General features: G+C 40.7%; 1 protein-coding gene across 1 annotated transcript in view; it reads right to left on the bottom strand.

Moving 5' to 3' along the window:
* The window catches only part of LOC114135859 (RNA-binding protein Musashi homolog 1-like), a 32,149-nt gene that overhangs the window by 2,908 nt on the left and 16,769 nt on the right, over nt 1–12,472 (bottom strand). Inside the window, exons 7-13 of the mRNA XM_028003516.1 lie at nt 7,942–7,990; nt 7,255–7,337; nt 6,442–6,559; nt 4,792–4,872; nt 4,247–4,303; nt 406–459; nt 74–228 (exon numbers count right to left, since the gene is read on the bottom strand). Of these exons, the coding sequence (XP_027859317.1) occupies nt 74–228; nt 406–459; nt 4,247–4,303; nt 4,792–4,872; nt 6,442–6,559; nt 7,255–7,337; nt 7,942–7,990 (597 nt within the window). The remainder of the gene's footprint in view (nt 1–73; nt 229–405; nt 460–4,246; nt 4,304–4,791; nt 4,873–6,441; nt 6,560–7,254; nt 7,338–7,941; nt 7,991–12,472) is intronic.

The following is a 12,472-nucleotide window of genomic DNA, read 5'->3' as shown; positions in this document are numbered from 1 at the left end:
GGAATGAATGCGCTCTTTGTGAGCACATATGTGCACGCTAGCATGTTTTTGAAACATAGCAGGCATGACCTACCCCTAGACCATGGCCAAACCCTGTGCTGGGGGCGGGGCTAGCGGCGCTGATGTAGCTGCTGACTCCTGAATCTTGGTTGGCTGCAGCGTACAGGTCGGCCATTGGTCCGGGGCTGCTGGTGCCCAGAAAGCCAGCTGTGCGTGAAGGGGTGGAGCCTGAGAGGCAGGAGAGAGGAGTCAAGCTTGGACACCAGAGGGCTTCACACACACATACACGCACACACACACATACATGCTTCTAAAAATATGCCTATATTTGTCCAAGCAAGCTTTTGTGCAAGCATTCTATCTAAAGCAAGCATACAAATACAAGAAGCAGAGTCGCAGGCCTACCTCTGACTACTGCTGCCGCCGCCGCCATTGGTCCGTATGCAGTGAGGGGAATGGCTGAGGATTACACAACAAACCGTGTTACAGCACAAACGTCTCACTGTGGACCGCTCTCCGATATCACATCATAAAGCAATAATCTACAGCTCACTGTGACTGAATCTACATCTGCTCACACATCTGTCACGGCATTTCAATCCAATTGCTGCACGAGGTTTAAAAATGCACCCAGGATACGACGTCATAAAGCATCTGGCTCTGGGTTCACCGGCTATGAGGGGGGAAAAAAACAAACAAACAAAAAAAACGCCCGGAGTCACATGTCCGAGTGAGAAGTTTTGAACCTGAAGGTTTAAAAGCGCAGCTTCAAAGAGGTGCTTGCAAATCTGGGTCATTTGTAGAAAGTAAACAAACCTAAACGTGTCCTGCTGCATCAGGAGACGGAAAAATACCTCTCATTCACAAGATCTTTATAAGAAATTCATTCCTATTAGGCATGAGAGTAGAAACACAGGTCTGCTGCATCTTCTGCAGTCATTATATCACATTTGATTTAGTTTTTACCTGCTACTATTTTAGTTTCTCTACACAGTTCCTCAGTCCTTTAAGGTGGTTCCATCTACAAAACAGGAACTGGGAGGTAAAACTCACTAACTCTGACTGACAACAGGCATTAGCTAATATTGAGTTTCGCCCAGTGACCTCATTTCATCTGAAAATCAACTATTGGGACTTAAAAAACACATCAGTCCTTGAACGGAACTGAAACAATTAATTGGATTAATTATGATGAATCGATAATTGAAATAATTTTCGACTAATTTAGTAATTGATTAGTCGTTAAGTAGTCTACAGACTCTAATATAAACATTTTGAATTTAAGGTTACAAAACCCTTCTTTAAATGAATCTGTTCTACCCAGAACTCCTCAGCTGTCCTAGTTTTAGCTTCGCTGGGTTCAAATTCTGTAAAACATTTTATAAAAAAAGGGGGAAAAAAGGCAGAAACACCTTTTGCTCTTATAATTTGGTTAATTAAAAACAAAAATAGTCAACAAATCACGCCTACACTGTATTGATGTTGAATGAAGAGCTAAGGAACAGAATATTATTGCATTTTTGACAATAAAATGTTTATTTTCTTATTAAAATTTAAGTTATTTGCATTTTTAAAATATATTTCTAATGTGTTGTAAAATAAGCTCGGGTGTTTCTAAAAGATATCTTCAGAATTTGCCCATTTTTAAATCCGATCAATCGTCAGAATAATCGATTAGTAAAATAATTATCGGTTGCAGCCCTAGTTTGGGGTGTTGCTTATTGTTGTATTCCAGCAAACTTTGAAATAAACACATTTAGGTTCATGGTCAAAAAGTTACAAAGTGCTACAGAAAAAAACTGAAGCTTTATTTCAGGTTTCGTAGGCAGCTGCCAGACGTTCTTCCTAATGATAGCTTCTTAGTCACACGGGATTCAGCTGATCCTGAACGGAACCAAATCGGCAGCGGAGCTTTCAAGAGTTATAAATACCAGCGCTGCCATCGCTCCGACTGACCATGAGTCAACCAAATGTGAAGCATCACTCTGTTCATTAGGACAGACCAGGAGAAAGAGAGACAACCGTTGGAAAATTTGAGCCAAGATCAATATCCGATATTCATAACGGCTGATAACCGATATCCACTGATATTATATATTGCCACCCTCCTGAAACGTATCGGTTAATAATATCGTTGCGGTTTTACGCATCAAACCAATACCGATATGTTAGCAATCGACTGACATCGGCTCATACTGAAGCTAATGCACAATGCTCTCTACTTTTTCAGGCTAAAATTGAATCATTCTGATGACTTTAATCTTGTTTTTTTTTTTTACATCCTTGTACAAATATTTAGGAAACCTAAATAGTAAAATCTTGTATGGTGGCTGCCTTCCTCTCTGTACAACACTTTTTGATTTAGTATCTGCATGGAAACTTCACACAGGATAAGATTAATGGAAAACTTTTTTTTTTTTTTCATGAAATTGGAATTTGCCTTGTTGGTATTATTTTGGATCAAATCAATTTACTGTGGTTTTGAGGTTGAACTAAAATAAAGCTACTTTATTTTCTTTGGCTCTTGTACTTATGCGACAATAAACAGACATTGACTAAAATAGGTTTCATATAAAGAAAAGCAGGTTTTGACCACATTTCAGCCCTTTAACAGCTTGTGGTTGGTTGGTACTTTGTAAAGATCTGGTTGATCTGCTTGTTGTAAAAGTAAAATTTTCAATGTTCTAAATCCCTAAAATAGAAATAGAACTGGTTTTTAATTTAACAGTGAAACACATATTTTATGTAGCAGTTATATAATTAACCCTGATTTTATTTAATTTTTTCTTAAAAAGTTTTACAGCTCAAGAGAAAGTGAGGGAACTGTTTAAAATCTTTGAATTTAAACAGTTGCAGACCTCTGGCTTGCTTAGGCTGCATCAAAGTGTTGGATTTTATTGGGTTCTGGTCGTTTCACCATCTTAAACCTTTGCAGTTTAGGTTATTTTGCCGCCGATTTTCTCATACACAAAAAAACAGCTCTCTGCCACAAGACATCAATTTATAGCCAAATGTTTTGCCAAACTGTTGATGGAGCAAAGTGACCTGGAACCGACTTCAGGAAATACACGCGAGCTGAACGTAAAAATGTTGGCAGCTCTTTGAAAGTCTCATTTCTTCCCTCGTTTTCACCATGTTCTCCAGAACAGGTCAGTTCGGTTCGCTATTTTATAGTCAGGAGAGCGTTTCCACCTCCAGTTGGCGAGGCCAAACCCAAAAGCCTGTTGTTGGGTCCAAAGAGATGGACCGAAGGGAACCCAGAAATGATGCGGTGCGGGTCGGTTCTGTGAGACGTTTTTACAATGCAAACCGGCAAAACGGCAGAATTGAAACATGACAAGAGTTACATTCTTTGGGGAAGTGGGCCTCTACTTTTTAAAAGCCCTCTCAATATGTCGATAATATCTATCAACACTGCTTGATCGTAAATATGTAACATTTTACCCAAAAGTTGAAACCTCCAAGTTTTTAGATGGATTAAACAACAGAAAAGTCCCCGGAAGTCCAACATGGCTCCCTAGCATATAACATTTTATAATAAATAAATAAGAAAGATATTTTAACACCTGCGAACATTTTTATCCCATCTAATCTTTAGCAAATAGTACCAACTAGATTGCGAGTGTTTGAAAGTGCAAAACACTAAGAAGTACATTATTAGTTCACCTTCCAAACAAGTTAATATGACTTATATTTCTTTGCAGAACCCCATGTACCACCAGCAAGACGCAAGCCACAGTTTGAGAACCATAGTTTCCGGAAAAACAGAGGCTGTTGTTAATAGTTATTAATACTAACACACTAATCATGCCATCCCCCAACCCTTAAGACAGCTGAAGTGTACATTTCAAATCATTTTGTCTTTACTTTAAAACAGGAAAACGCTGCTTTAAATCCATTTTGTTCTCGCACACACAGTGTTGATATCGACCTTTGTTCCTAATGTAAGTAACTAATAAGGATGGCTTGAAAAAAATAAATATTCTGAATGCATCAAAATCTGGCAAAAAACCTGTTCCTAAAAAAGCTGGAGTTCAGAAACTGGCCACAAAGCTCTGACTGGAATCAGAAACTACTACAACTACATCCAGCACCAACGTTTCCTACAAACAAGGTTCCTGTGATGTTTTTCATCTCTATTTAGCACCAAAGACTCCGAGGGCAAACAGTTTGGTTTGATGTTTTGCTGCTAAATGGGTTTTTTTTTCCACTGCCTTGGCCTTTAGAAGAGAAAGGAGCCACTGACCTGCCAGCTCAGGGGGGTGGGATGATGTCAGAAGGGGGGTCCGCTCTAAGTGGAACTCTAGAAACAGAGAAGGTCAAGAGAGAGAGCTCTTTGTAAATACAGTCACCATCCACCAGAGAAACTACAAAGCCACAGACACACAAAACAGCAAGATGAAGGCACAAGTACTGAGAGTAAAAAAAAAAGAAATCCTTTAAGGATGGCAGGAAGTCAGGAGCGAAAGGAAAAGGAGGAGCTATAAATGAAAGGGAGTTACATAAGTAGATCAAATAAACAGAATCACCAAATAGGAAAGAAGAAACAGATGTACAAATTTAAAGGAGAATATTAACAACTCATATTTAGGTTCAGAAAGAAAAAAAGTGAACTTTTGGACCAACAAACAGGAAGACAAATCACTTTTATCCAGATTTGGTCTCTAGCTTTTGGCAAGACACAAAAGCTAGAGAAAACATGGCTGCTGTTGTTCATCGCCATATGCTTTCAGAAACCTTCTGAAAAAGTTACAAGGAGCCAGATGTGTTGGACATTTAAAACAAATGTACCTGGGAACTGGTAAGTGTATCCGGGTGCTATTCCAGAGTAGCTGCGGCTGGTGTAGGTAGTAGTCTGAAAACCTGGGTAGCCTGTAAAAAAAAAAAAACAGAAAATAATCTGCTTGGTCAATCTCTCGTGTAAAAACATTAAGGTTTAAAACAGAAAATATCCTACTAATAAAAAAATATTTGACACTAATTTCACTGGATTTCCAATCTTAAACTATTGCAAAGCTTTATAAAATGCTTACAAGCTTTTGTTACTGACGGCAGAGTTATCTCAAATGGCCAGTAGGGGGAGTAATACAGCCACACAAAACAGAGCTCCTGCTTTTTCTCAATGAGAATATCTTCAAATGCGTTTTCCTCCCATAAAAGCCCTTCACTCTGACTTCTGTGTTTGACATACATCATTAATGAGACATCACAAACATGAAGTGAAGGCGTCGATTCAAGACAAACTGGCCAACTTTTTCTGAGACGGTGTGTTCATGAAGCCTCCACAACATACAAGAGTACATATTTAGTCCAAAGTAAATCATTTACTCATGTTTAAACGCACCGTTAGCATTAACCAGTATTTCAGAGTCATTCATGCAGCTGAAGAATGTGTCTATTAGAGGTGTAAAAATATATGAAACTTTGTTTTGTGTCTGCTTTTGGCCTCACACCCTGCCTATATATATATATATATATATATATATATATATATATTTTTATATATTGTTGAGACTCTTGTTTTTTTTGGGAGGGGGAGGCTACCATTATTGTGGAAAGTTAACCAAAAGTTAAAATTGATTATGTTAATGACAGTAAATAAAACAGATGTTTTGTCAGGCCTGTCGACACTGAAAAAGCTCCGCCACTTTTAAATTGTTTGTGTGGCGAGAGAAAAAAAGAGCAACAAACGAACACTTTGTAAACCCTGAGAGAATACCATGAGTGGGTAACGATTAAGACAAGAAGCACTACAGTTCAGCGTTCAACTAAGGTGCTACATCCAGTTTTTAAACTCAATGGATCATTTCTAGCTCACAAAATATAGGGGCAACAGACGAAATAAAAATTGTAAGCACTGGGAGCAAAATATAGATAGCAAAAAGGTAACCATTATCCTCTACGATGCTAATATAGACATATGCTGTACAATTTCCTAACAAAATAAAGGAGTATTTCACAGTTTTTAATGAGACTGGACTGCATCTGTAGTTCATAAGCAACGGTTACAGGGACTGGCTAACTAACCGTTAGCTGCTAATTATGCTAAGCTTGACATAGAAGTTCAATTTCAGCACTTTTTCAGCTAGACTTGTTTGATGATGTAAAGTCCAAAGTCTACAAGAGTCACAGACAACATAAAATCAATTAGTAAATGTTGTGAGAATGCTGTCTAAATGTTAGCCACTAGCAATAGTCAAGTTAGCATCTGCTTTTTCAACCATTTTGAGCATTATGGGTACCAAACATACAATCACAATGTATTCTTAGTAGGGTTAGGATGAGGGAGATGTTTCAAATTATTAGGAGGTTTTACATTCTTGCATGTTTTGAGGCAAATATCTACAAAAATGTAGCCATTTTCAAAGTTTCACTTCAAAAACTCTCCAGATATGGCAGGTTACATTTGTTCATTTCTGTATTTTTAGCTGTGGATCATACCTAACATGCCGATGCCCAGCATGAAGGTGTCCATCCCATAAGGCATCACTCTGGAGCGGCCCCTGGCGGAGCCTGTCGGCGTCATTACTTCTTTGGGCTGGGCTTTCTTACACTCCACCTAAACCAAGGTAAACATTAATGAGTGTTTATTAAAAATTACACATCTGCACAAAATAAGTTTGTAACTTTTATATAGACATGCACCAGTAAAAACCGCTTAAATTTTCCAACATGCTAGAGAAAAGTCTGTTTGTAAGATGCGAAAGAAAATGCAGTAGTGAATCTCCTCCACTTGTTGCGGCACACTGCTGGTCATCGGACAGAAAAAAGGCCACCATTATTCCCCTCCCACTCACAAAACATATACATTTGTCTGTTTGGAAATATTTATCTAAAAAAAAAAAAAACTAAGTGCATCAGGGAAAAAGGAACTAAACCAATAGCTCCAATTTAAGGTGACGATATTTTAAAACTGCAGCAACGTATCATCAGCATGCAGATTGTGGGCTCTAACAAGCAGACTTCCATGGCTAATATAGGCAGGATATAAAAACCTGTAAATATTCTGCACAATAAAGACTTGAAAACTACTCTGCAGGGAATTGATCAAGTCTTTCTTATATATTTATTATTATTTCTAGGTATGTAAATCAAAATAACGACTAAAAATAGAGATTTACAACAAATATATAGGTAACATAATATGTTATTTTAGGAGCACTAGGACAAACTGCTGCCTATCAGTTTTAAGCAAAACCAATTAGCTGAAAATTATATACATCCTCTGTGTGGAAATAATTCTCAGCTGCGTACCATTTTGTTGTTGATCTCGTGGAAATGGATCTCACAAACTTTCTCAACCACATCTTCATTTTCAAAAGTGACAAAACCGAAACCTAAAAGAGACAGATAAACAGAAACAGATTAAAAAAATAAAAATAATAATAAAAATACAGAACAACATCATTGGCTGCTCCTCTTCTAACAAAGCAAGCAATCAAATCAACATTTTGCTCTGCATTCATCTTGGTAACACAAAGCGCAGAGCGGGGAGGTGACCTCTGCATGCCACGGTTGTCAATCAGAAATAAGAATAATAGAGAAGGGGGTTAGAGTGGGTGTGGTTTCTTCAAAACTGATCCCAGATGATCATCAGTTTCATTACTCTTCTTCCTCTCTCCCCCCGCCCCCATTTGCCTTCATCTCCTCTTGCTTGTCTCGTTAAGTTACATCATCGCCCATAGCCATCTTGACTCTGTATGGCGACCCTCGGAGGGCCCTGCCCTCACCCACGGAGCGGACAGAGATAAATGGAGCAGGAGGGGAGAGGCAAGAGCGGAGGAAAGACAAAGTGATGTGATTGGAGGAAAAACGCAGCCGGTTTTGCAGCGGTTCGCCTAATGACTCTATCACGCTGCTCCTCCTTTCATTCCCAGGGCCCCATCTCATGATGTCAACGCATCTTTACATAAGGTGCAGGTTTGTGTGTGTAACTGTTACCTCTGTGTCTGTTGGTCGTTTTGTCGAACATGAGCATAGCGTCGTCGACCTGGAGAAACAAAGCAGAGAAGACATGAGCTTGGACATAGTAAGACTCGCACGTCGTTACCCAGCATGGGGTGCCATTGTCCCTCTTCGGCAAAAGAGTAAGAAGGGAAAACAGATGGAGAGGGTGGACGGGGGACAAAGGACCGGGAGGGCTGACAGGTGACGGAGGAGGCGACTGCGAGGAGAGGACAGATGAAGAAAAGACGGCAACAATTAAATAAAATAAAAATGGATGCATCAGAATTAAATCAAGAGGAGTTGGTAGAAACTCTTCCCTGTTTGTCTTTCTTTCACTTCACTTCTCATAAACTTTGTCCAGCTCTCTCCCAGCTCGTTCTTTCCCTCTCGTTTGTCCGCCCGCACTGTCTTTCTATCCCTCCCTGCAAAGTTTACTATTCCCATGGAGACTCTGTAAAGAATTTCAATTAGAAGAGCTCGCACCCCCATTCCCCTCCTTTCTACCGCACAGCTCATTTCATTGAATAGGATGGAGATGGAGAGTAAAGGGGGCTAGAAAACAAGAATGACCAAATGTGAAAGGAGGAGAAAAATAAAGGGATAGTTTCAAAAAATCAGTCGAGGATAAAGTTGGGTTGAAGGGTGGAAATTCTGTTAGAGAAGATTGTGAATTTTAAAATGCAAAGCAAAGTGATTCAGGGCCTTTGTCAGCACGCTCCTCTTTTATTCTCCCTCCTCTCTTTCCTTTTTGCACTCACTCCACTGCCCTATTCATATTCCACCTCCTCCTCCCCACCTCCTCTCCTTGCCTCCCTCCCTCACTTGTCCTTCACCGGCAGGAAAGTTTGCAGCTTTTCCGCGCGATCCGATGGCATAAGGAGAAGGAAGGAACACGGAGAAGCCAAACAACTGGGCGAAATCAAACTTTTCCGTCTTCGAGTGTGCGGCGAGGCGCGGACACGTGCCGAGCGTGACCACACGGCTATTTCCATTTGTCAACATCAGGTGAAACTCAAGCTGGTGTAACATGAGCAGCAGAGGCCTCTGGATGATCCAGCCGTCCAATTTCAGGCACTTATCTCACATGAAAAACAAGACATGCTCGCTTTCAGGTGGATGAGCACACGCGGTATCAAGGTTGCTCCAACAACCTTCCTGACTGTGTGTTCTCTGTCAACGTATAACCTGATCACACACACACACACACACACACACACACTCACACACACCCCCACAAACAGAGCTCCTCCCAACCTCTATCTCTGTCCTTCATTCAGTTTTTATCCTCCACCCACTCCCATCTCTCATGTCTTCCGCCCTTCCGGTTGTCCAAACTCAATGACACAGCAGAGAGCTGTGGGGACGCTATGTAGGCAGCTGCATGCTAACAGGCTAATCATCCACTATGACTGTACATGTTGTGAACACGCAGGAAGGTTTGTCTCTTTAGGTTTTAATCTATTTCCTATGTTTTAATTTTTTTTATCGTTCTGTATTTATAAATAAATCTGGGTGGTTAGCTTGTCAGAAACAGAAAAATCAGGGGTTTTTTCTTTCTTTCTTGTAAATCATTAAACGCTACCAGGTCAAACCCGGATAAACACTCTTCAGTGTGGAAGCTCTCACTTAGGGAATAAGATTCAGTGTTAGTCGTTTTGGCCAGTATGGCTAAGGTGTTTAAAATTGTTTAAAAATTAAACTCAGAGAAAACACAGAGAATTAAAAAGCAATTTAAAAGAAATTTGTTTTCATGACTTTTTGAGGAATGTCATATAGACCGCAAAAGAGAGTACGATTTTCAGTAGATAATACGAAGGTTGAACAGAGTACTGCACAGTGATGTGACTGGCGCTAAATAAGCTAATCCTTAAATAAACAGTGTGTGTGTTGTTTTCTATGGGTTCATTGAAAACATAAGCTACAAATAGTAAAATGTCTACCCATATTCTGGAAAACATTCATTATTTTAATCCCAACAATCTGGTTCTATTGAAAACATGTATGAATCAACACAGTCACAAAATCGCAATACCTGCCTGAAACATTAGCTTAAGCACTTTGCAGTCCAAGCAGTTCTTTGTGGTACTGATACTGAGCACAGTGGCACTCCATTACAATAAACCTACGATATGTATTCTGCATTAAACCCCTTTTAAAAGTCTCAAAAGATCTCTATTCTACAATATAATATAATGGATGCTGGAAAACAGTACGTAGCACTGGCAGCATGTATGAAGATATGGCAATGAAACGCTAGGTTTGTGGGCTTTGATGTGTATGTCAATAATAACAATAAAAAATATATTCTAAAGTACAAAAAATGCCAGTGCTTCAAGTAAAGGTCTGCAGGCATGTAAAGCGCTCAGTCATGTGTGCGAGCTCAGAATACACCCAAAACCAATAAGAAAGTTGCTCTCACGATGTCCCCTTGCCAGGGTGCCGTAAAACAATCTGATTGCATAGCAGTGGGAGTCTGAGATTGGTGCAGCAGCAGCACAGTCACTAGTTATTCTGGAGAGTAGAAATGTTAACGTCGTATTCTCAAATTCTGGCTTCTCAGACGTACAGAAACGAGGGTCAACCAAGATCCTGAGCAGCCTTTCGAGCCCAGGCTTAAAAATACTCCATTGCCATCGAAGCGTACGGCTATTGTCCAAAGAACAAGTGTTTGCTGACAAGTCCATTAAACTTTTCTGAGAGATTATGAAAGGTGGCATTCACATTTCCCCCCCCCCCCCCCCCCCGCTGTCTCTTCACATCTCCCTCTTTGGTTTTCGCTCTGGCTCTCCGGCCATCTCTTTCTAAACAGGCCAGCAGACAAAGTGTTCAGTCAAGCCTTCTAATCGCCAGCTCACATGGGTGAGCGGAGTCCCAACTTTTTTTCCCCCCGCCCCGTCTGCCACCACCACGATGCATTTTCTGTCTTATCCACTTCTTTCATTGGTTAAAGCTCTAACATATCCACTCATTTTGCTGCAGGAGTTAAAAAAAAAAGCTGGACAGGGGGTTGGGGTTTAAATCAGTTTTTCCTTGTCAGGTAGCCTAGTTTCAGGTATGCAAAGTGGAGAAGGCAGGATAACGAGGTATAAAAACGGATTCCCTGGCTTTACCAGAACTAAAAGCTATATGAACAAAAGATCTGAAATTCTAATTATGAAATGGTCTGATGGTTAGTACCAGTTTAAAACACATTTGGGTTGTCAATAAGTTCTATTTTTAGCTTCAGCCAAAAAGAAGAGGACTGTTCTTGGCTGAGGAGGATTACAAGACCTCCACCTCAGGATTTGGATGAATTTTTCAAACAAACATGCTTGTTGCAGTCTTCTTGGCCTGGAAACGTTCACCAACAGGAGCTGAGACTTGTTCAGTTAGAAAACCTGCACAGGCAAACACCTCCAACTCTTCGGTTTGGTGGAAAACGGCGAAAAGAAAAAAGAAATCGACGTTAACACGCACTCGCATGAAGTTTGCTTTGAGATGTGTTGCTGCAAAAAAAATAAATCCCAGCGAGAATCAAAGAGTTGCGTAAAAATGCATAGTGCATTCTGTGTTTTTCTTGCGAGGCGGAGCCACAGTATAAAAAAATAAACAGGACACTGGGCGCTGTAACATCTAAACCTGCACCTTGCAGCCAGGCTCAGATAATAAACAAGGAATACTTCTTGCTCAGCGGGAATGCGCTGTGGGATTGCCGCTATCCGTGATGCGGCTCTGGTCTCACATGTCCAAACAGTCCAAATATTCCCTCGTCCCGTGGAGGGACTGTTGTCTTAGATATGAGTGTGTGTAATCACCGAGGAAAACTGATTCAGCACAAAACCGCAAACTGCCATTTTAGAAAAGCTCATCCGTGTCAGCACGGCCTACCTGAACGGGTGTGATGGTCACACGTGGAATCTGCATCCATGACTAATAATTAAGGCGTTTAAATTTGAACCAGCACCTGAAATATGGTAATAGCGCAGGCATGAGTCAGAGGCCAAAAGAGAGAGAGAGAGAAAGCCCAGCCAGACACAAGACAGAAGGAGCTTCACGCTGTTAATTTCTTCCAACCCATTAGGCCAACAACCTAAAGCGGTGCTCATTTTCAGACTGTCCTGCTCACCGACAGCAGCACAGGCGCACACTTAATGTTTGTGACAACTGAATCAGTGCCTGTGAGCCCCAGTGTCTGTCTGTGTTTCCACAAATGTATGCAAGCTCGCCTCCCTCTGCAGCCATGACGATGACACTGTCACACTTTCATGCGCGCGCGCACACACATCTTTCAGTTCATGCAATTGCGCACTTCTCACTCTTTTTTTTTGTGGAAGGGATGGGGCTGGGGGGTAAAAATACACTGGATTACAGCGGGACAATGGGCGAAGGCAGGTCACCACAGCAACAAGCAGAGAGGGGCAGGAGCAGGCTGTTTATGTGGAGCGGGATGGTGTCTGAAGAACTGATTTTTGGGGTAACAAGGAGGAGAATGGCACAGCTGTTGTTCTTGATAAGTTAGTACAACTCAGCGTAACTCAAAATGCAA

The sequence above is a fragment of the Xiphophorus couchianus genome, chromosome 20, assembly GCF_001444195.1.
Source record: "Xiphophorus couchianus chromosome 20, X_couchianus-1.0, whole genome shotgun sequence".
Lineage (NCBI taxonomy): Eukaryota > Metazoa > Chordata > Actinopteri > Cyprinodontiformes > Poeciliidae > Xiphophorus > Xiphophorus couchianus.
This window is presented reverse-complemented; position numbering and strand designations above follow the sequence as displayed.